General features: G+C 40.5%; 1 protein-coding gene across 2 annotated transcripts in view; it reads left to right on the plus strand.

The window, feature by feature from the left end:
* LOC133559280 (serine/threonine-protein kinase 32C-like) overlaps positions 1-26,070 on the plus strand; it is a 237,311-nt gene that overhangs the window by 111,676 nt on the left and 99,565 nt on the right. For both annotated transcript variants that reach the window (XM_061910889.1, XM_061910888.1), the window contains exon 4: positions 10,754-10,905. In XM_061910889.1, coding sequence (XP_061766873.1) covers positions 10,754-10,905 — 152 coding nt within the window. The remainder of the gene's footprint in view (positions 1-10,753; positions 10,906-26,070) is intronic.

Raw genomic sequence — 26,070 nt, forward strand, 5'->3', positions numbered from 1 at the left:
CGAGGATGAATGATTCGTGGATGAGGAAATTTAGAGTGAAGCACTGAAAAAACAACAACCAAAAACAGAAAAGGCGACGGCTACAGGCGGCGGCAGTGGGAGCGATTCAGATGTTATTAGACACATTTACTAGGATAATTCTAGAAAATCCCTTATCTGCTTATTGTGTTAATAGTGTTTTAGTGAGATTATAAAGTCATACCTGAAAGTCTGAGGGCTGCGGTGAACGCCAGTGTCTCTGAAAGAAGCCAATGGAGGAGCCAAGATCACAGCTGCCTTTTTGACAGCTGCAGGAGGTCGCATAATCCGCTGAAGTCCCCGGTAAGAGCCGACTTAATATCACAATTGGTTGACATGTGGTAGAGAAACATGTTCGCTTGACCGTTCTGTGTTAATGCTCCACAACAAACAAAGACACACCGGCTGTGTTTCGGTTGCTAAAGGCAGCTGCAATCCACCGCTTTCCACCAACAGCATTGTTCCTTATAGTCTCCATTATTAATTGAACAAATTGCAAAAGATTCAGCAACACAGATGTCCAAAATACTGTGTAATTAAGCGATGAAAAGAAACGACTTTTAGCCGTGAGTGGTGCTGGCCTGAAATGTTCGCTCCAACCAATAACATCACAAGCACGCGTCAACATAAGCGTCATCATTCCGCGACGTTTTCAACAGGATACCGCGCGGGAAATTTAATATTGCAATTTAGTAAACTAAACCGGCCGTATTGGCATGTGTTGCAATGTTAAGATTTCATCATTGATATATAAACTATCAGACTGCGTGGTTGGTAGTAGTGGCCTTTAATTGAAAACTCAATATTGTTTAAATGCATGAATGTGAAAGGTTGTTTGTCTATATGTGCACTGTGATTGGCTGGTGACCAGTCCAGGATATACGCCGCCTCTCGCTCTTCGTGAGCTGAAATATTGTACAGCTTACCCATGTTCTAATGATGACAAGCTGTGTAGAAAATGGATGGATAAAAAAAATGTGGCCAACCATACACATATGATCAATGAGTTATACATTAAATATCAACATTAATTTTACCAACAACCTAATTAATGTATGTAAAAAAGTATCCACTTCAGTTCCAAATTGCTAGAAGAAAGCATTCATATGTTTTGCAAAATATTGCCACAGAATGTCGCAAAAGCAGAAAAAAACTAATCTTGTCAATAATGGATTTCATGGCTTTGCTTGTTCCCTTGAAAGCAGACTCCAAATGCTGCTCTTACACATAATACTACACATCAAAATTTTGAACCCGACATTTGCATACAGAATCCGCTGTAACTGTAAAACTCATAAAACAAGAAAAGGTCACAACGGCATTGAAACGTAAAGATTAAAACATTTTTTGTTTTCAGATTGTGTGAAAGCATTGGTAAAGATTAATCTGGCTGCAGTAAGCCATCATCTTTGTCCTAATGGTTGAAGTTGTAGTTATAGTTATTTGGAGGAATGTGTAGCCCGCACAGTGTACTTTTGTTCTGTCATCTGTTTTTTACCCGAAGAATGAACATATATGGCTGGTTTTAGTGTTCACAGTCCCAGCAGCTGATTCTGAAGTCTCATTGTTGTCCAAATCAGGAAGCATTATTTTGTTTAAAGCAGGGGCTTGATTTGTTTATATCATGTTATATAGCTTTCTTATATATCTACACATCTGTTGCTCTTCCACCGCAAAATTAGTACAATAGATGTTTTGCAAGAATAGCTTTCTCAAAAGTTATTTAACGTTTGCCTGGAAGGTTTTTACTTTGGTCCCCAATAATACAGGATTTGGAGTGGCTACCCCATTCTTTACTTCAATAGAGACCGACCGTCTGTACCAGTGGTTCTCAAATGGGGGTATGCTTACCCCTGGGGGTACTTGAATGTATGCCAAGGGGTACGTGAGATTTTTTTTTGAATATTCAAAAAAATAGCAACAATTCAAAAATCCTTTATAAATATATTTATTGAATAATACTTCAACAAAATATGAATGTAAGTTCATAAACCGTCAAAAGAAATGCAACAATGCAATATTCAGTGTTGATGTTGTAGGCACAATACCAATGTTAGCAATTTGCAAAATGCGCAACCGCATTTTGCAAATTTGTATAATGCGCAATCTTTTTGCAAATTGCTTCTGGCTATATATTTGAATAATGTGTGGTGCACATTTTGCAAATCAATGGGCGCAAATACATGTTTTTGGTGTCAAAATAATTTATTAAATACTTCTGTAAATCTATTCATTTGTAGTCGGGACAATATAACTGAGTATTGCCCTCAAATCAGTCCAACCCTAACCCTAACCCTAACCACTATAAAGTGTACATCCACGATTAAACTACTACCACAACTTGGTTTACTATTTATGAAATATAATAGTGTAGGGTTACTGACTAAACCATCCACAAAATGTCATCTTAAATCCCGTCTTGCGATATGCAAATTGCTTGCGCACAATGGAAATGACGTATAATTTGCAAAGTGCGTGAGATTGGTGAAATGCTTACAACATTTACAGCTAGACTTTTGTGGATATGTTCCATAAATATTGATGTTAAATATGTATTTTTTTATGAAGAAATGTTTATAATGAAGTTCATGAATCCAGATGGATCTCTATTACAATCCCCAAAGAGGGCACTTTAAGTTGATGATTACTTCAATGTGTAAAAATCTTTATTTATAATTGAATCACTGGTTTATTTTTCAACAAGTTTTTTGTTATTTTTATATCTTTATTTCCAAATAGTTCAAGAAAGACCACTATAAATGAGCAATATTTTGCACTGTTATACAATTTAATAAATCAGAAACTCATGACATAGTGCTGGGTTATACCTCTTTACCTCTTTTTTTTCAACCAAAAATGCTTTGCTCTGATTAGTGGGTACTTGAATTAAAAAAATGTTCACAGGGGGTACATCACTGAAAAAAGGTTGGGAACCACTGGTCTGTACGATTGGGTACCGATTCACGTAAAATAAAACAATACCGTATTTCAGTAACTTTGTTGCGTGTGACATCCTGTCTGGTTGCAGACTCGACATCGGCTCAAGGCCTCTTAAGTAATGTTGCAATTGTCCATCTCAACAAAGCAAGTATGCCTGATGGAAAGTGTCAAAAGTAAGGCTCCAATATTTAAAATGCGCTAGATTGATGCTAATATACATTAAATATGCCATATAGTACATTTTACTGATTAGCTTTACCATTTTTAACACTTTCAATTTTGTAATCATAACTAAAACCTAATAAAGAAAAGAACGAACCTGAGTGGAGTGGGTGGGTGGGTGGACAGGTTCAAGGGAAGGGGTGTGAAGAATTTACTGACTTCAAAATTGTACTGTTTCAACCTGCACTCTTTTCTGTTTATTTGAAAATGTCAATAAAAACAGTTGTAAAATGAAAAAAAAGAAAAGAACGAAACTTTAGGGCAGCGGCATACATGCAGTGTAAACACACTTTTCAGATGCAAAGCCCTTGATGCATTGCGTTTTTTCCTTTCCATTATGTCTTTCCTACGTCACACTTTTGAACTCTATACTGACAGGCAAATACTTTGTAAGACTCAACAAAAGACACGACTGGCACATTCAACATAATGGCAAAGACTACTTCCCGACTAAGGCAACCCACACAAGACATGAATGAATTTTAGCAAATGAGACATGTGTAAAAAAAAATGTACAGCAGAGGTATCATTATCATTTCAGTATCAATGATAATCAAATGAAAAATAAGATTTTAAAATTAAACATTTCTTAGCACATGAGCCAAAGCACCAGAAATTAGTACCATGGAGTACCAGTACAAGGTACTGATAATTGGTACGGTATCGGTTCAAATGTGAATGGTACCTATTCCTAGCCAAAGTGCTATGGAGATGATATGTGAAAAATATTTTGCCTGCCTATAAAAAGTGCATCTTGTCCTATTAGGTGCATGGCGTTGACATGGAAAATGGTTCTAACATTAAATATGTTACGTGTATGTCTAGTTAAGAGGTTGTATTTTCCTAGCCAATTAGAACAATCGAAGAAGCACTCTTCAAATGCTGTTTGCAGGATTTCATTAGGTCTCTTTAGACTTGCCTCTAGCACAGTGCAGATGGCCTTGCTTTGAGCAAAGAGAAACTGGGTCTTTTTTGATGAGCGCAATGAATAAGGGAGGGCCTGAAACTTAAACTGAGGGTTGTTAAAATGACTATTGCTTAGACACGATAAGGAGTCTACTGAAAGTGTTTTCAGTTAATATAGAACCTCTGTAAAGGGAACATTGACATTTACTAAGTGTGTGATAATACACTTATCTCACAAAACAAGGCTACTCACAATATATAGTTGTGGTCAAAAGTTTACATACACTTGTGAAGGACATAATGTCAGGGCTGTCTGGAGTTTCCAATAAGTTTTACAACTCTTATTTTTTGGGGATAGGGTGACTGGAGACATACTTGTTTGTCATGAAGTTTGGTTCTTCTATGAATTTATTACGAGTCTACTGAAAATGTGGCCAAATCTGCTGGGTCAAAAGTACACATACAGCAACATGCATTATCAATTTTGGTGATGTAGACAAGTTACAATTAATACAAATTAGCTTCATGGCATGGCCACTTAACTTAATGTGAGCTATTATGATTGACGACAACTGTTGACTTCTCTGAGCCCATTTAAATAGGGCTCATGTGATGCAGTCATTAGACTCGGTTACAAACGCAACAGCTCAAATATCATAAAATTGTTCCTCATCGCTATTCCAGTTTCCTCCCACATTCCAAAAATATGCATGTTGTAAGGCAAGTTGCCAGTAGATTGACGGTTATAGTTGTTTTTTGGTTTCCTTTTTTAGACATTTATTGATAGCCAAACTAATGTTTGAAGAATTTAGAATTCTAAATTTAAAAATGTTTGCCACTAGATATAAGGCAGCGCGCCCGCTGCCTTGTATATAGTGGCCAAAACAAAAATAATTTTTACTATTGGTTTTAATGCTCAAACAGTTGAAACGAGAAATAAGATAAAAGAAGAGTTAAAAAGTTCATATGAGACTGCAAATTGTCACAGATATGATTGTGAGTGTGAATGATCGTCTCTATCTGTGCCCAACGATTGGCCATGCTAATTTGAGTTAGCTTGTCTGTGAGCTATTCCATTGTACGCTAGCATTTAGCTTGCAGCATTAGAACTCAACCCTAATCCTGCATAATTGTATTGATTTTTTTCAGTTTATTCCAAACTCTATTAATAATGTTACGTGATTTCTACATGTATGAGCACTTAATGTGTATGTATATTGTACTTTACTCACTGAGCCTTTAGTTTTACATTCACTTCAGTGTGAAGAATACCAACATAATAAAGCTTTTTGAATTTTTTTCCAAATATCATTCAAAGGACTGTTTGCATATTTGGCAAACTAAATTTCAATAATGAGGGAGGGCAGAATAAAGTGTAGCTTGTGTTACATTTTACAATAGGCAACAATTGAAACTGCGTAGAACAAAGGCAGCACAGTCTACCAAGTCAAACTAATGAATAATTATTATGAATTAATATTATTATTAATAACTAATAACATTAACCTCCAAAGGCCTTAGTGGCCACATGCGTGGACAGCACCTTTTAGCTCTTTTTTCCAAAATTCTGTACACTACTGAATTGGGGTCTTATGCCGCCATATGGACACTTATACTGCTATCTGGTGGTGTCAGAAGAGTATAACATACTATGGAATTTGGGAAAAAAAAGTGTAAAAATAGAAATGAGCATGTCAATACACATGAAGTACACATTTGTGTACTTATGGACTAAGTACATCGTATCAAATGATGATTTTTTTGTTTTTATTCTAATGAGGGTCCAATAAGCCCTAATAGCAAAGATAAATGAAAAAAGCATGTAAACAAACTGCTTGGGCCTTAAGAGGTTAATATTTGTTTTTAAATATACATACAACTTTTGCTTAGCCTTTTAAAAAAAAAATCTTTGCGTCATTGCAAATCTAAATGATGATGTCATATATATGATGATGTCGTAATGCCCTCGCCCTCACTGCCTTGTGTATAGTGGCAATCTAGGGGAAACCCTAGTATTTTAACCACATTTTTTTAATATATTTTTTATTAATATGTTTGTGTGTCCCTGGCATGCATTGTAGAAAGCAAAGAGAGAATATATTTGTCCAAGGGAACTTTTTTCTTAAAGTGAGGTACACACTAAAGAAGGGCCGTTACAATCACTGTATTAATGATAAACAGCGGTGGAACACCCGACCGTTAGTATTACCGTTTTAAATTCAAACTATTGCAAAACTATGATTGATAACCCCGCACTAGTGATATTGTTAATTCCTGGAGATGCAAGCGAGCACGCTACTCGCTTGCTTGAATGCTAACATGAATGCAAGACACATTAAAGTATGTTCCTATTAATAAACGTCATACTCCAATCTTAACTTCTATAAACACATTGCTGTCTGAGCAACTAAGCTATTCAATTGTTCACATTGCCCTACAAGTCTCTTAGGACAGAAAGGTTGAAGAGAGAATTGAAGATCCATACACAAACGGTCCGCGTTAGGGGAAAACTCACCATCAAGCAAACACAGTCAGTTACCTGCTGTCCCTAGAAGCCCTTAAGCTTTTAATAAAATAGTCCTCTATTCAAAACAATGATTTGATGGTTATGTGTGTTATGTGTTGTGGGGCGGTATAGCTCGGTTGGTAGAGCGGCCGTGCCAGCAACTTGAGGGTTGCAGGTTCGATCCCCGCTTCCGCCATCCTAGTCACTGCCGTTGTGTCCTTGGGCAAGACGCTTGACCCACCTGCACCCAGTGCCACCCACACTGGTTTAAATGTAACTTGGATATTGTGTTTCACTATGTGAGTCACTAGAGAAAAAGTGCAATATAAATATAATTCACTTCACACTTCACTGATGTGCTACGGTAATATTAAACACAGCACACCAACAACCCAAAGTTTTTGTAAAGTATTTGAAGAAAGTCAAGCTTGTCATAAAATCCATTGAATTTGTCTTTTACAGGATATCCGCGGAGTCTTAAAAAGTATAAAAAAGTCTTAAATCCAATGATTTTAATGTAAGGCCTTAAAATGTCTACATCTCAAAAAGGTCTTAAATACGACTTTGAAAGGTCTTAAAAATCTATTGACGTTACTTTTATTTAAAACGTGTAAACTTCAGTCTCGCTCTAAAATGTTTTGATTTTTGAGGATGCTACAACATAACTACACAGCGCAACTAATTGTGCTGCCCGGTCCGAATTTATAGTTTGGCATTTTTTTTTATTCTGACTTCGAAACAAATTTTGGTTCACAACAGAAAGGGTTCTGGTGATTTTAGTTAGGTTAAGCATTTTGTATTTTAATCTGAAACCTGTCAATACATTCTTATACCGTATTTTTTCTCAAAGTTATTTGTTGATGAACCCCAAGATGCAGAGACAGAGGCAGGCATAGAATGTGAAAACATGATTTAATTAAAACTAAACAAGAACAAACCAAAAGCTTGCACGTGGACGGAATAACAAACTAAGGGAGCTAGCACTGGAAGCTAGGAAACAAAAAGGAACTTTAGCATGGAAGCTAGTGGATAGCAAACAGAAAAACTGGAAGTAACGAATGGCTAACAATAACAGCTTACCGCTACGACGACCAGGACAAAATGTAGCACGACAGGTAATAGCTGATTAAAATCACATCGACACAACAAGAACATATGGCAACGACAAGTCCGAATGACAATACAATGATCCAGCAACTGACACAAGACAAAGCAGGTACAAATAGGACAAATGATTGGCAACAGGTGTGGCCAGGTGCCAATCAGCCGCAGCTGAGGAGGAACACAGCACTCAGGGAACAAGACAGGAAACTGACAAAATAAGAGCACTAGACAGGAACTAAAGACAGGAGATACTAAACACAGAGGAAACAGACAAATGCAGAGGAAAAAAATAAAACATAGACGAACTGTCAGGGGAAAGCCTGACAGTAGCCCCCCCTCCCATAACGGATACCAGACGTTTTACGAACCCTCACCCCTAGAAAAAAAACAGTCCAAAGTCAAGGGAGGGTGGAGGGAGGACAAGGTGGTGGGCCGCCAGTGTCCCCGCACCCAGCGGGGAAGAGTCGAGTGGCGACGGCGACTGGAACGCCGATGCCATTTGCGAGGCGGTCGCCCATGAAACGACCACCTCTGTGGCCGACAGGTGTATGGTGGTGCCGTTTGCTGGCCCACCGGAGAGGATGGTGGTGGTGCCCCGTGCTGCTGGCCCATCGGAAAGGATGGTGGTGGTGCCCCCTGCTGCTGGCCCACTGGAGTGCGTGGTGGTGGCGCCCCCTGCTGCCGGCCCATCGGAGTGCGTGGTGGTGGCGCCCCCTGCTGCTGGCCCACCGGAGTGCGTGGTGGTGGCGCCCCCCGCTGCTGGCCTACCGGAGTGCGTGGTGGTGGCGCCCCCTGCTGCTGGCCCACCGGAGTGCGTGGTGGTGGCGCCCCCCGCTGCTGGCCTACCGGAGTGCGTGGTGGTGGCGCCCCCTGCTTCTGGCCCACCGGAGTGCGTGGTAGTGGCGCCCCCTGCTGCTGGCCCACCGGAGTGCGTGGTGGTGCCCCCCCCTGGTGGTGCCCCCCCGCTGCTGGCCCACCTGAGTGCGTGGAGGAGTCTGCTGGCCCACCGGAGTGCATGGTGGCGCCATAGGTTGCAGACCCACAGGAGATGATGGCGCCGTAGGTTGCAAACCTACCGGAAGTGATTGCACCGTAGGTTGCAGACCCACCGGAGGTGAAGGTGGCGTCTGCCGGCCCACCGGAGATGAGGGTGGCGTCTGCCGGCTCACCGATGATGGCACCGTCTGTTGCAAACCAACTGGAGATGATGGCGCTGTAGTTTGCAGACCCACTGGAGGTGATGGCGCCGTAGGTTGCAGACTCACTGGAAATGATGGTGTCGTCTGCCAGCCCACCGGAGGTGATGGCGGCGTCTGTTGCAGACCCACTTATGATGATGGCGCCTTAGTTGGCAGACCCACTGGGGCGAGAAGTAACTGTGCCTCCCCAGCTGCACCGCTACTCCTAGCCCCCCACTCAAGGGACGGACGCCAGACGTCCCTCGAGAAGCCAACATAGGACAGGGATGGGTGGGAGGGATTGCAAAACGATGCAAAGAGTTTCCTCGATTTGTCCATCAATTCCAAAACCCTATTTAGCCTCTCCGACATAGACAACTCTGCGGGGTTCGAATTTGGCTGGATCATTCCTTCAAAGTTATTTGTTGTTGACGAACCCCAAGATGCAGAGACAAAGGCAGGCATAGAATGTGAAAACATGACAATACAATGATGCACCAACTGACACAAGACTAAGCAGGTACGAATAGGAGCAGGCTGATTGGCAATGAGGAGGAACACAGCACTCAGGGAACAAAACAGGAAGCTGACAAAATAAGAGCACTAGATAGGAACTAAAGACAGGAGATACTAAACACAGAGGAAACAGACAAATGCAGAGGAAAAAACTAAAACATAGACAAACTGTCAGGGGAAAGCCTGACATTTTTTGAATTATAAATCGCTCCGGAGTATTAATCGCACCAGCCGAAAATGCTTAATAAGGAAGGAAAAAAACATATATAAGACGCACTAGGGTATAAATCGCATTTTTTGGGGACATTTATGTGATAAAATTCAACACCAAGAATAGAAATTTGAAAGGCAATTTAAAAAAAATAAAGAATAGTGAACAACAGGCTGAATAAGTGTACGTTATATGACGCATAAATAACCAACTTAGAACGTGCCTGGTATGTTAACGTAACATATAATGGTAAGAGTCATTCAAACAACTATAACATATAGACCATGCTATACATTTACCAAACAATCTGTCACTCCTAATCGCTAAATCCGATGAAAACTTCTTCCTCTGTTTCGCTTCTAAACAACTCTGCCAACTCCAAAGGTAGACAATGCGCTGCTTCCTCTTCTATTGGTACATCTAGTCTCTTAGGTGAATGAGATAAATAATATTTTACGGTAATGTGTTAATAATTTCACACATAAATCGCTCCAGAGTATAAATTGCACCCCCGGCCAAACTGTGAAAAAAACTGCGATTTATAATCTGAAAAATACGGTACATTGCGAGTAATTCCGGGCCTCCAACTTTCCTTCAAGGCGTTTGTACTTTTTTGCCTGTATCGATAGGAACTGGGTCTTAAATTGTATTCATTAAAAAGTCTTGAATTTGGCTTGTTAAAACCTGTAGAGACCCTGTTTTAAAAAGGGTCCCATTAGTGGTAATGTCATGTCAATCGTTATTTTCATAGCACTAATTCACATCAAAATGTATCTCAAATAGCTTTTACACAGGGAGGAGGTCTTGAGCCAAGCCCCTCACACAATGAAGGAAAACCAATTCAACCTCACCTCCGAAATGACTTTGGAGTTGGAGGCAAGAAAGGAGGAATGGGGTTTGTTGAAGCTCGTTCTGAAAGTGTTAATGGATTAAAATGGCCAAACACATTTGAGATTGTCTTCTTTAAAGTTGATGTTAATACTCAAATATTTGTTTCTGGCACCTGAGCAGCCATGCAGGTCATGCTCAAAGGCCCTGATTAGATCTGTTGTGCTATTCTGTTTAAGTTGATTGCTGAATAGCTTGTTGATTTTTCTTCTTTGTCTCTTCTTCCCCATTCTTTTTTCCCCTTATTCTGTCATTCTACTGCAGGTATGCATTGTGCAAAAGAGAGACACGGAGAAGATGTACGCCATGAAGTACATGAACAAACAGCAATGTGTTGAGAGAGATGAGGTCCGAAACGTCTTTAGAGAGCTTGAGATCCTACAGGAAATTGAACATGTTTTTTTAGTAAATCTCTGGTGACTATCTTATGTTTTTACACTTTCAATGTGGTATGCAATATTTGTCTCTTGTCTGCATGTTTGTCCGCAGCCAAAAGACAATCACAAGGGATGCATGTTCAGTCCCAATCCTAAAATAGATACACTGATTGTGGATATGTTGCACCTGGTGTTGGAGTACTCTATTCGGCATGGAGAGGCATGGAAAGTTTTATTTGCTCCCAAGTGTTAAACTCTAACATATTTTGGGATGTTAATTTGGTCTCATGAAGCACGCATATGAATTTGATAATGACTGTGCTTTAAAATGACCTCACTTCTCCCTTGAGTCAAATATGCCTGTGAGTGGAGGCTGCTTTCATTATTCAACGCTCATCTCCGAGTCGGACACATTTCTAAATGTAATTGGGGACCTGGCACGGCATTCATGGCGTATTGCACAAAGCACTTTACTCTCCTGTAATTGGTGGCATGATATTGCGTGCGTCCATCTTTTTAACCAGAATATGTTGTCTCGCACATCAGGCGGGATAGTTTGATTATGTGCAGTTTAGTTTTGTATTTATAGAGATGTGTACACAGTATTAAGCATAATTGATTGGCTGTTGGGCCATCTTGAGACTTAATGTATTAGATGAGGGTACAATTAGTCAGTGTACAGTAGTGAGCCCGTATAGTCTTTTTAGAGCTGAATTCCCAGCAGAGGTGTTACACTGCCAAAACCTCATGCTCCAGTTTGTGGTGTTGTGCTTTACAAATAATTGCTACTGTGGATTCAGTACCATTAGACATCTCTATTTGTAACAGTAACTTTCAATCTGATGTCGAAATTGTCACTTTCCCATTTTATCACATTTTTGCAGGTTATGTCACATACTTTGGAGGATCCCTTATGTGGATTTCAATAGGACTTGAGGTAGCATCTCCAAACATTCCTTAATCCCTTGTTCAAAGCTCGCCAGCTTGCGTTTGAGTGGTCTTCACAAAAAAGGACTGGGGATTGTCATATATTTTTTGACAATCGAAGCATCTTAGTGATTTACGCAGGGGACAATATACAGCTGTTAGGTTGTTTCTGAACATCTGCTACACCAGGGGTCAGCAACCCAAAATGTTGAAAGAGCCATATTGGACCAAAAATACAAAAACAAATCTGTCTGGAGCCGCAAAAAATTAAGAGCCATACTACATACAGATAGTGTGTCATGAGATATTGATTGAATTAAGAGGACTTAAAGGAAACTAAACGAGCTCAAATACATCTACAAATGAGGCATAATGATGCAATATGTACATATAGCTAGCCTACATAGCATGTTAGCATCGATTAGCTTGCAGTCATGCAGTGACCAAATATGTCTGATTAGCACTCCACACAAGTCAATAACATCAACAAAACTCACTTTTGTGCATGAACGCACAACGTTAAAAGTTTGAGGGACAAAATTAGACTGAAAAATAAGTGGCATAAAACACGTCCTAGAAAGTCGGAGAAAGTTGTACATGTAAACAAACTACGGTGAGTTCAAGGACCGTCAAAATTAGTAGGACAAAACAGCGCTTTCCAAATACTCGAATCAGTGAAGCATGTTTAATATAAAAAGTGTGGTTTCTAACAATTAGAGAGCTTTGCGTCATGTGTGTCCTCCTGCATAAACCATATTAAAACACAAATTTATTTTTTCCCCTAATTGTTTTCCATTTTTCATACATTTCTGAAAAAGATCCAGAGAGCCACCAGGGCAGCGCTAAAGAGCCGCATGCGGCTCTAGAGCCGCGGGTTGCCGACCCCCGTGCTATGCCATTGTATTTTTCTAATCACAGCTGCTAAATTGGTGTGGGTTAACTAAATATACTATGTTTTAAACAGGATTTTTATTCGACATCCATACACCAATACTGGTAATAAGATTTGAGTAATGAAGCCACTGCTTTAGCTTGCCGCCATTTATTTTATTTTTATAACAGCTAACAACTTAATGATTCCACTCAGCATGAACAAGATTACCCTGCTGATCTGACAGTTCCACATTCTTTGGCTTAACTAACCCTTTAAGTGTTGTCATATCTGTTGCTTGGTAATTGGGCTGGCCAATAATTGTTAATGGACACATAATGGAGATGCTGGGGAATTAGGAATCTCTCTGTTCCCATCAGCACAAACGTGACAATTACCAGCTTTGATAAATCTTCATTGAAGTGCCTTTCTTGAAACCATGCCAGGAAGTAGCCGAAGACACAGTCAGCTGTTGTCAAAGTAAACACACCAAAAAACTGTCACTGAAAGTAATAATTCCTACAGTAGCAAAAAAAGAACAAGTGGAGGGAAGAATTGTTAAAGATAGTTCTAGCAAAGTACAAACACCGTTTCCATATGAGTTGGAAAATTGTGTTAGATGTAAATATAAACGGAATACAATGATTTGCAAATCCTTTTCAACCCACATTCAAATGAATGCACTACAAAGAAAAGATATTTGATGTTCAAACTCAAACTTAATTTTTTTTTTGCAAATAATAATTACCTTAGAATTTCATGGCTGCAACACGTGCCAAAGGGCTTCACGGTGTAAGAGGGGTTAGTGCGTCTGCCTCACAATACGAAGGTCCTGCAGTCCTGGGTTCAATCCCAGGCTTGGGATCTTTCTGTGTGGAGTTTGCATGTTCTGAATGCGTGGGTTCCCTCCGGGTACTCCGGCTTCCTCACACTTCCAAAGACATGCACCTGGGGATAGGTTGATTGGCAACACTAAATTGGCCCTAGTGTGTGAATGTGAGTGTGAATGTTGTCTGTCTATCTGTGTTGGCCCTGCGATGAGGTGGCGACTTGTCCAGGGTGTACCTAGCCTTCCGCCCGATTGTAGCTGAGATAGGCACCAGCGCCCACTGCGACCCCAAAAGGGAATAAGCGGTAGAAAATGGATGGATGGAACACTTGCCAAAGTACTTGGGAAAGGGCATGTTCACCACTCGCTACATCTCCTTTTCTTTTAACAACAATCAATAAACGTTTGGGAACTGAGGAAACTAACTGTTGAAGTTTTGAAAGTGGAATTTTTCCCCATTCTTGTTTTATGTAGAGCTTCAGTCGTTCAACAGTCCGGGGTCTCCGCTGTCGTATTTTACGCTTGATAATGCGCCACACATTTTCGATGGGAGACATGTCTGGACTGCAGGCGGGCCTGGAAAGTACCCGCACTCTTTTTTTACGAAGCCACGCTGTTGTAACACGTGCTGAATGTGGCTTGGCATTGTCTTGCTGAAATAAGCAGGGGCATCCATGAAAAAGACGGCGCTTAGATGGCAGCCTATGTTGTTCCAAAACCTGCATGTACCTTTCAGCATTAATGGTGCCTTCACAGATGTGTAAGTTACCCATGCCTTGGGCACTAATGCACCCCCATACCATCACAGATGCTGACTTTTGAACTTTGCATCGATAACAGTCTGGATGGTTAGCTTCCCCTTTGGTCCGGATGACACAATGTCGAATATTTCCAAAAACAATTTGAGGCAAGGACTCGTCAGACCACAGAAAACTTTTCCAATTTGCATCAGTCCATCTTAGATGATCTCGGGCCCAGTGAAGCCGGCGGCATTTCTGGATGTTGTTGCTAAATGGTTTTCACTTTGCATAGTAGAGCTTTAACTTGCACTTACAGATCTAGCGACCAACTGTATTTAGTGACAGTGGTTTTCTGAAGTATTCCTGAGCCCATGTGGTGATATCCTTTAGAGATTGATGTCGGTTTTTGATACAGTGCTGTCTGAGGGATCGAAGGTCACGGTCATTCAAAGTTGGTTTTCGGCCATGCCGCTTACGTGGAGGAATTTCTGCAGATTCTCTGAACCTTTGAGTATATTATGGACCGTAGATGTTGAAATCCCTAAATATCTTGTAATTGCACTTTGAGAAACGTTCCTAAACTGTTTGACTATTTGCTCACGCAGTTGCGGACAAAGGGGTGTACCTCGCCCAATCCTTTCTTGTGAAAGACTGAGCATTTTTTGGGAAGTTGTTTTTATACCCAATCATGGCACCACTTGTTCCCAATTAGCCTGCACACCTGTGGGATTTTCCAAATAAGTTTTTGATGAGCATTCCTCAACTTTATCCGTATTTATTGCCACCTTTCCCAACTTCTTTGTCACGTGTTGCTGGCATCAAATTCTAAAGTTAATAATTATTTGCAAAAAAAAAATGTTTAATCAGTTTGAACATCAAATATGTTGTCTTTGTAGCATATTCAACTGAATATGGGTTGAAAATTATTTGCAAATCATTGTATTCCGTTTATATTTACATCCAACACAATTTCCCAACTCACATGGAAACGGGGTTTGTATTATAGATTTAGGATTTGGAAGATTTTTGGGTCAAACACATATGGTACAGTTAGTACTGACTTTTTTAAACATCTTGAAATCTGCTGTGCTTTTCAATTGGTCCATGTAACTGCAGCACAAATTGAAAGAGGCTACCATGTGGATACCACCAACTTGGAAAGGCCTGCCTTAAGACAATCTAACTTTACAACAATGACTAATAGCTGCAGTCATTCCCTCACTACATCACAAGGATATGTAGGAGTTGAGGTAAAGTTGAATGGATTACCTTGAAGGGATAAAGACCATGAATATGATGTACTGCACACATCAAATACATACAAAACCCTTTAAGGACTTCGGACATACAGTGGGGTAAAAAAGTATTTAGTCAGCAACCGATTGTGCAAGATCTCCGACTTAAAATGATGACATTGGTCTGTAATATTCATCATAGGTACACTTCAACTGTGAGAGACAGAATGTGAAAAAAAATCCAGGAATTCACATTGTAGGAATTTTAAATTATTTATTTGTAAATTATGGTGGAAAATAAGTATTTGGTCAACCATTCAAAGCTCTCACCAAAGGAAGGAGCTTTTGGCTCAAAATCTCACGATACATGGCCCCATTCATTCTTTCCGTGTTACGGATCAGTCAACTCAATACTTTGTAATATAACCTTTGTTGGAAATAACAGAGGTCAAACGATTACTATAGGTCTTTACCAGGTTTGCAAACACAGTAGCTGGTATTTTGGCCCATTCCTCCATGCAGATCTTCTCGAGAGCATTGATGTTTTGGGTCTGTCGCCGAGCAACACAGACTTTCAACTCCCTCCACAAATTTTCAATGGGGTTGAGGTCTGGAGACTGGCTAAGCCACTCCAGGACTTTCAAATGCTTCTCACGGAGCCACTCCTTCGTTGCCCGGGCATGGTGTGTTTGGGATCATTGTCATTCCGGAAGATCCAGCCACGTTTCATCTTCAAAGCTCTCACTGATGGAAGGAGCTTTTGGCTCAAAATCTCATGATACATGGCCCCATTCATTCTTTCCTTAACATGGATTAATCGTCCTGTCCCCTTAGCAGAAAAACAGTCCCAAAGCATGAGGTTTCCACCCCCATGCTTCACAGTAGGTATGGTGATCTTGGGATGCAACTCAGTATTCTTCTTCTTCCAAACACGACGAGTTGAGTTCATACCAAAAAGTTCTATTTTGGTTTCATCCGACCACATGACATTCTTCCAATCCTATGCTGTATCATCCATGTGCTCTCTGGCAAACTTTAGCACTGCAGGATTTGATTCCCTGTCAGCGTAGTGTGTTCTGATGGTAACCTTTGTTACTTTGATCCCAGCTCCCTGCAGGTCATTCACCAGGTCCCCCTGTGTGGTTCTGGGATTTTTGCTCACTGTTCTCATGATCATTTTGACCCCACGGGATGAGATCTTGCGTGGAACCCCAGATCGAGGGAGATTATCAGTGGTCTTACAGGTCTGTGAGAGCCAGAGATCTTCCTTGTTTGAAGTGACCAAATACTTATTCTCCCCCATAATTTACAAATAAATTATTTAAAATTCCTACAATGTGAATTCCTGGATTTTTTTTTCACATTCTGTCTCTTACAGACCTCCGTCATCATTTTAAGTGGGAGAACTTGCACAATCGGTGGCTGACTAAATACTTTTTTGCCCCATTGTATGGAAGGCTATAACTCGTTCATTCTCTCACACATGTTTCAAACCGCAAAGTTCAGTTGTCATCTTTTCAGCAAGCAGTTTGTTTGTGTTCTACAGTGAAAGAATGTTTATTACAAACACAGTACAAGGTTTTTCCATTAGTATCAGAGCAGATCATTCAAACATCACCAGTTCTCCCCATAGAATCATCGCCAAATGGATGCAGCCTTTGCTTTGTTAAAACATTCATGAGGCAACAAGGGTATTATTGGAGGAAGTCCCTGAAGATCAGATTAACTCAAAATGTGTAAAGTAGATGAGGAAGTTTTTGTTGTTGTATCCCTTTTTCATCATCCTTTCATCAGAATTGAATTGAGCGAAAGGGGTGGAGCGGATGGATATGCTGTTTCCAAGCGCAGCCTCCCATTAGTAATATTGATTTCAGGCTTGGGTGAAACAAGGCCTTTGGACAATGTGGAACAAATGATCCTCTACAGCCTCAAGTCAGCATTCATAACAAGCCTAGAGTTAGCCTTAAATCAAAAGGTGATATGTGTCAGGACGGTTATACAGTATAGCCCTCAGATTTTGCAATTAAATGACCTCAGTGAAACCGCGCCTGCCCTTTTTAAAGAACCCTTTGTAGGACAGAGCAGAATATGCAAGGACCATCATTGTGACAGTGGGGCACTAAAGGTTGGTGGTGTGTCTTTTAGCACCGAATAAAGGGACTGTCCTCAATCATCCCTGTTGGTGAAATTCTCTGAGGTATCTGCATGTGATTGAGTGATGCGGCCACTTCCACCTGGCCCATCATCAACTTTATATAGGCCACAAAAACTTTTTAGACATTACACAGCCCAAAAGATAGCAACTTCTTCAAAATAGTTCCTCACATTCTCTGTTCTTCTATTTCCCTCACTGCTTCCCTGTGCTCATTTGTCACTGTGGCCCGATTATTTCAGCCTCTCCCTTGTACTCCTTCCAGCCAGATAACCTTCCTCTGTTCGTTGCTGTGAGTGCCGCAGCCCTGTCCTGTTCTGACCTTTCTAATTAGCTTCTTGGTTTCGGACAGCTGTCCTTAGAACTCCTTAAGCAAATTGCTGCCAGACCGACATTCACTCTTCTTGAACTGCAACACATCCCTTCTTTTGATAATGTTGTACTCGATAATATATTTTTGCCCAGAATATCTCATCTGGACTAACGCGTTAGTCTGTATTCCAACATATTCTGTGGTAGACAAAATTGACAAAAAGCCATTTGTTGTAAATAAGAATGATACAATTGGATATGATTATTCATCTCACAATGGGGAGACTATGCACAGACGTTGTAGTGCGGATACAAAAGGTCCACAAAATAAGGTAAAAACACATGAAAACAAGAAGGAAACATCAAAGAACAAAAAGGACAGGGAAGACATTGAAAGAGGACAGATCCAGGGAGTACCTTAAAAGTGTTTAGAACAGTGTGTTCCAAAATTATGTAGGACATCTTGTTGTTTGTAGACCGTTTCAACCATGGGACTTAAATGCGAGTGAGTCACTACGTTTACATGCACCTATTTAGTAGAATGCCCCAAATCTATTTTTTTCACCCATGAAAATGTATTGTTGGATATATCAGTATGCATTCTAAACGCTAAATGGCACTTATGTTCATTTCAGCATGTGTAAATTTATGGCATTTCTGGTTGACCTGTTTTTCCACAGCAAAACAATCTTGGCAGCTCGTCGCACATTGGTAACAACGAACGCTGGCAAAAACTAACCAACTGGCATAGAGTGGCAAAGGTTTCAATCAGGAATCCCAGACGTTGGCTGTTTAACGTAATTCTGCTATTCTTCGAGCCAAAGTGGTATATTTTAGATGTATGTATAAAACCACTAACTTATCCACTCTACAGCGCACCGTGGTTATCTAGCTGTTAAGAGCTAACCATGCTCGCAGGCCGAGTACAGCCTACACTAACTGACTTGTTCATGCTTTCTGGTGCACCGTGGCAGCCAGCTAGCGACGTTAGTAGGCTTAGTGCAGTCTGCGCTAACTGGCGTGTAAACCCTGTCTAAATGTATCGTTTTATTCTGTTCTAACAGGTGGATACGTCTCTCTAGCAGAGACAAAATCTCCAAGACAAGTGTGCAATTGTTACATGAAGCCATACTCGCATTTGTGCCGGCATCGGAGTGGTGATTTTTTTCAGACCTAGCAAAGCTAGGCCTAGCTAGCTTGCGCGTGAAGCGAGGAAAAATCAAACAATTAATGCTTTGAATGATTACAAAATGTTGAGTGTTGGACCGTGTTACAGTATAAGTTAACTTGTGAGGTGGTAAAGAGAGTGATAGTAGTTAGTAGATAGGGAAAAGCAGTAGATATCCTTGTGCCAACACAAGTGCGGAAACGTCTAGTTTCATGAATATATTGCTGTTGACTAGCAGATATTACTGTATTTTTCGGAGTATAAGCCGCTCTGGAGTATAAGTTGCACCTGCCGAAAATGCATAATAAAGACGGGAAACAACCTATATAAGTCGCACTGGAGTATAAGTCACATTTTTTGCACAAATGTATTTGATAAAACCCAACACCAAGAATAGACATTTGAAAGGCAATTTAAAATAAATAAAGATTAGTGAACAACAGGCTGAATAAGTGTACTTTATATGACGCATGGGCTTCACGGTGGCAGAGGGGTTAGTGCGTCTGCCTCACAATACGAAGGTCCTGCAGTCCTGGGTTCAAATCCAGGCTCGGGATCTTTCTGTGTGGAGTTTGCATGTTCTCCCCGTGGGTTCCCTCCGGGTACTCCGGCTTCCTCCCACTTCCAAAGACATGCACCTGGGGATAGGTTGATTGGCAACACTAAATTGGCCCTAGTGTGTGAATGTGAGTGTGAATGTTGTCTGTCTATCTGTGTTGGCCCTGCGATGAGGTGGCGACTTGTCCAGGGTGTACCCCGCCTTCCGCCCGATTGTAGCTGAGATAGGCGCCAGCGCTCCCCGCGACCCCGAACGGGAATAAGCGGCAGAAAATGGATGGATATATGACGCATAAATAACCAACTGAGAACGTGCCTGGTATGTTAACGTAACATATTATGGTAAGAGTCATTCAAATAACTATAACATATAGAACATGCTATACGTTTACCAAACAATCTGTCACTCCTAATTGCTGAATCCGATGAAATCTTATACGTCTAGTCTCTTACGTGAATGAGCTAAATAATATTATTTGATATTTTACGGTAATGTGTTAATAATTTCACACATAAGTCGCTCCTGAGTATAAGTCGCACCCCTAGCCAAACTATGAAAAAAAACTGTGACTTATAGTCCAAAAAATACGGTATGCCTAGTGATTTTAATCAAAATTTCAACTATTAAAATCCACGACTCATTACTAGATCTAGTTGCCTCAAATGCACTATAAAGTATAATGATGAATTGATTAAGATTACATGTAATAAAAAGCTTCATGTTATATTTGAACTAACAAACTTGTAGCACATACAATGATTGACATTGACGCTCGACATCCATTGCTTTCGGTCCCCTAGTGGGGGGGGCAGTCGGGGGTGGTCCTCTCCAAGGTTCTCATAGTCATCATTGTCACCGACGTCCCACTGGGTGTGCGTTTTCCTTGCCCTTATGTGGGCCTACCGAGGATGTCGTAGTGGTTTGTGTTGTGGTTTGTGCAGCCCTCTGAGACACTAGTGATTTAGGGCTATATAAATAAACATTGATTGATTGATTGAGATCAATCATGGTATCTGCTACATCCGTGACATTACTAAGTGACTCACGAGTTCAACAAAATACTTGAGTTTTTACAATTACTATATTTGTCATCAAATATAGTCATCTCATGTACTCATGACATGCCTTATAGTGATGTAGTGAATAGAGTTTCTCAAACCAGACAAAACATTGAACTAATGAAATAAACTATGGATGTTGTACATTTTGGAATGGCTTGGAATGGTGAAAATATCTTCTCAACAATGAACTATTGATGCTGTGGTACAGTTATGAAAAAGAGGCAAGGCTTTCAGTTTATAGCTTCTAATGGATAGGAACCATTAGTAAGTTTTCTTGCATTTTTACAGAATGTTTACGTAGGAAATGCCTTCCAAAGTGTCAGAGGTATTTGTTGTTGAACCCCAAGATGCAGAGATGGAGGCAGGCATGGAGTGAGAAAACATGATTTAATAAAGATACTAAGACACAATCAAACAAAAGGGTACTGACACAAAGCGCGCACGAGGCGGATAACAAACTAAGGGTCTTTAGCATAGAAGCTAGCAAGAAACAAAAAAGGACCTAGCGTGGAAGCTTGCAGGTAGCAAACAGGAAAACAGAAGTCGTTACTTGTAGAGTGAAAACAAAACAGAAGCAGGGAACAAAAGACAGTAAGTTACAAACAAACAAATGTAGCTTACCGCTACGCTGCAATAAAACTACACGATAGCAACGACAGGAGCGACATGTGGCAATGACAATACAAATGACAATACAATGATCCAGCAACTGACACAAGACGAAGAGGGTTCAAATAGGAGCGGGCTGATTGGCAACGGGTGTGACCAGGTGCCAATCAGCCGCAGCTGAGGAGGAACACAGCACTCAGGGAACAAGACAGGAAGCTGACAAAATAAGAGCACTAGACAGGAACTAAAGACAGGAGATACTAAACACACAGGAGAAACTAAAACACAAACAAACTGTCAGTGGCAACTCTGACACAAAGCATCATTAAGATGGTAAAATGTCTTCAACTGATCCCTCAAAAGGGCTCCCTTGACCCCCAGCTGATAGTTTAAAAATTCCTCTGTATTTTTTCTTTACCTCACCGGGTTTCCTGATAATTGTGTGTGATCAAGTTAAAGAACACGGCAATTTGTCGTCTATTTGATCTTTTTTTCAACCCGTGGTCTGCAACAGAATGACATACAAATAGTTGGCAGTTAAGGAATTAATTGATCACTGATACTATGCATTTTAAAGTTCCACACAAATATACTTATGAAAACAAAGTTACATCAAGTACAACATTCAGTGATGAAAGGAGCCCAACTAAACATACACACAAGGCTTTTTAAGGACCAAGGGTGTCAAACTTGTTTTCATTGAGGGCCACATTGCAAGTATGGGTGCCCTGAGAGGGCCGATTGTAACGGTGAATAATGTCTTATTGTAAAATCGCCTTATGATAATATTGCACAATTGCCTATGCATTTCATTTTTTATGTGCCAATTGATGGCTAACTTGCTTTGAAATCATAAGTCAGGGTGACAAACAGATATTTAAGCTATTTAGATATCTATTTTAACAAAATGTTTTATGGATATATTATTATATTATATAGTTTGTTGCAAGAGCAGATCATTTAAAAGTTTGAAAAATATTCTATGACTGAATACATTTTGGAAGAAAGATGAAGTGCTATATTGATGCACAATATTTCCAGGCTTTTGTAGGCCACAAAAAAACAATGTAGCAGGCCAGATCTGACCTCCGGGCCTTGAGTTTGATACCTGTGAAATTCTGTAAGCGGAAATATTGGCCCTCTTGCAATAATTACCTTAAGGTTGGGCACTGAACAAATAGGCACACTGCTACTCAACACCAGTGTTGTCTTTGGCAGCCGTTTTTTTTTTGGGACGGTTATATGTATTATTTGTAGTCCCATTTAAGTCAATTTTAGCCGACAAAAACTCCAAAATGTTTTGGTCAAATTGCAGTTCAATTATAATCGACAAAAACTCTAATCAGTTTAATTAATTTAATTAAAAAAACACAATAGCATGTTGTTGAGATTAAAGAATATGATATCTTATGAACCACATCTGATATTTCTTTCTGAGCAATGGCCAAACTTATAATGTAAACTATACCGTGGGGTTTGTTTGTTTTTGTGTTTGTGCTGCTAATGATACATAAGCTAAGTGTGCTGTTTATTTAGACACACGAATAACAGCAACATGTCAGATCGCTACATGTCACACGGTGTAGCGTGTTTGGGAGAGTGGCCGTCCCAGCTACCTGAGTGTTCCTGGTTCGATCCCCACCTTCTACCAACCACGTCACGTCCGTTGTGTCCTTGAGAAAGACACTTCAACCTTGATCCTGATTGGTCGTGGTTAAGGCCTTGCATGGCAGCTCCCGCCATCAGTGTGTGAATGTGAAAATAGTGTCAAAGTGCTTTGAGTACCTTGAAGGTAGAAAAGTGCTGTACGAGTAGAACCCATTTACACAGACGTTGGTCAATATGACAACCAGAAGTCCATGCATGTCCTACACAAACAGTAACACATTGTCACACACATTACCTAATGATTAATGTTCACACAACCACCGAGCTAACTTTGGAGCTAGCGTGCGAAACCCATTTGCGCCAGCTGTTGTGTGAAAATATTTAAGCTTACTATGGTATTTATCACATGAGAAATTGTCAAGTAAATTGTATGACGTAGGGCTGGGCGATATGGCCTTTTATTAATATCTCAATATTTTTACGCCATATCGCGATACACGATATATATCTCGATATTTTGCCTTGGCCTTGAATGAAAACTTGATGCATATAATCACAGCAGTATGATGATTCTATGTGTCTACATTGAAACATTATTGTTCATACTACGTTAATATATACTCATTTTAAACTTTCATGCAGAGAAGGAAATCACAACTAAGTCAATTTAGCAAAACTGTATTTATTCAACAGTTATTAAGCAATGGCACAAACATTCATGGCATTTCAAGACAGAAAGTGCAAGACTGTCAGAGACATTTTAAAACAAGCTATTTGTGCACTTTTGTGCATGATGTCACTAAGATGACGTATCAAAACACTAAATTAAAGTGCACTTTTTGTACAGAACGCCACTACAAGAGTTAAAAACAAATAAAGTGCACTTTTGTGCATGATGTCACACAAGATATTTGAATAACTGTCAAATAATAATGAGCTGCATAATAGGAAATCAAATAGTATTTGTCTGTTGTTCTGTTGTAGGTTCCTGCGGACCTTATCTCCTTCTGTTGTTGAGTATTTTTTCCATACAGTGTTGATGTGGAAATGGTTGTTTCGGCATTTTGTTGGTGTGGCACCAAATGGAGATGTTGACATGCAGAGTTTCAAGCTCTAGCGGGTGACTTTTCAAGTGATGCTACAAATTAGCAATGCTTCTACTTTTTGTAGCGACGCTTTTGCCGCATAATTGTTCAACATATTCCCACTTGAAGCCAAACCACGGCCAGACAATGGACCCTGTGCTGTTTTTCTTGGGAATTAATCCTTCCTCAATTTGTTACCAGATATGCACATTCTCTCTCTCGTATTACCACTCGCAATTCATCGTTAGCATCACAGCTAATGTTACCCATGGAGCTACCTCTCTGCTCGGGGAGGGCGTGTGACGTTGCACCTGTGACGTATGTAAGAAGGTGTGCTTGTTTATGTCTCTGTGAGAGGGAGAGGCAAGAAAGAGTGGGAAACGCATGCAGTGTAATGCCTGCAGCTAAAAGCAACTTTGTAATTTTCTATATCGCACAGAGACAAACCCGCGATATATCGAATATATCGCCCAGCCCTAATATGACGTGATATGTTATCAGGGCTTGCAACTTACCTTTGAATACAAATGCGAGTGGTGGGCCTCCATGTGCTGCTAGAGATTGAGTTTGTATTATCGCCTTCTCCCTCTACAGTGCATTCTGATTCCTTTCTGATGGAATATATTCAAAATATGTCCGTAAAGCATTTTGTAATTTCTGACCAAAAAGCCCCTTTCCCTGGGCTGCACCTAAATATGCATTGAATGCCAGGTGGTGGGCCTGACCAAACAAGGATAGGCTGCAACAGCATTAATAGTTTAGCTTTCCACAGACAGATCACACACACATTAGGCAGTATTGTCATGCATTACAAACATCTAACAGTCCACCCACTGACGTTTTTGTCCAGTTTTGTCTCATCACAGAAGCTCTTACACGTATCATCATGTTGTCATCTTCCAAGAGCCATGTTTAGCACATCACGTTGTTGTCAGCGAAATAATTTAGTCATTTTCATCATTGACGAAAACCACACTGCTCATCACAGATGTCAAAGCTCACCTCTATGAAGTCACACAAAGCGCCGGTTCTTTGGAAAAAGGATGAGGTTTTTTGATTTTTGATTTTTATTAAGGATCCCCATTAGCTGGTTGCCACAACAACCCACTAGTCTTCCTGGGGTCCACAACTCAATACATTTACAAGTAAAAGCATATAATTGTAACTACGCGATACAGACAAAAAATAAATAAAAGTATCAATAAGAAAACAATTTACAGTCACAGAATAATAATTACCATATAAATATAACTACACAATATAAAACCAAATATAAAAAATCATCAACGGGCAAAGTAATTTAAAAACTCAGAAAAAATATTACTTTCATTTTAAAAACCTGTTTACTTTCAGTGCTGGTGAGAATTTGAGGCAGGTTGTTCCAGAGCGATACCGATCTATGAATAAAAGATTTCCGCAAAGCGTTCTTCCTGGGACGAGGGAGTACAAAATGCCCCTCACTGGACGCCCTGGTATTATGATTATGTGCTACGTTGCTATGTGAGGAAGTGGTCCCCTGAATTGGAAGATGCCCTCAGAGACTGCTACGACACCACAGACTGGGACATGCTGCTTCCACAGGGTGAGGACATTAATAGGCTGACTCACTGTCTCACAGATTTCCTCAACTTCTGCGTGGACGTGATCTGCCCTGCTAAGACTGTTCGGTGCTACCCTAATAACAAACCCTGGGTAACACAAGAAGTTAAAGCTGTCCTCAACAATAAGAAAGCTGCCTTTAGGAGTGGAGACAGAGAGGCAATGAGAGCAGCACAGCGGGAGGTGAAACGACGCGTGAGGGAGGCTAAGGACAGCTACAGGAAGAAGCTGGAGCAGAAGCTGCAGCAGAACAACATGAGGGAGGTCTGGGAAGGTGTGAAAACCATCACAGGCCACAAGACAAAGACCAGAGCTGTTGTGGGGACAATAGAAAGGGCCAATGAGATGAATAACTTCTTCAACCGGTTTAACCAGCCCGTGTCCTCTCCATCCCCCACTCCCCATCACAGCCACCCCCTCTTCTGCTCCCCTCAACAAACCTCCCCCCA

The sequence above is a fragment of the Nerophis ophidion genome, linkage group LG09 (assembly GCF_033978795.1).
Source record: "Nerophis ophidion isolate RoL-2023_Sa linkage group LG09, RoL_Noph_v1.0, whole genome shotgun sequence".
NCBI classification, from domain to species: domain Eukaryota; kingdom Metazoa; phylum Chordata; class Actinopteri; order Syngnathiformes; family Syngnathidae; genus Nerophis; species Nerophis ophidion.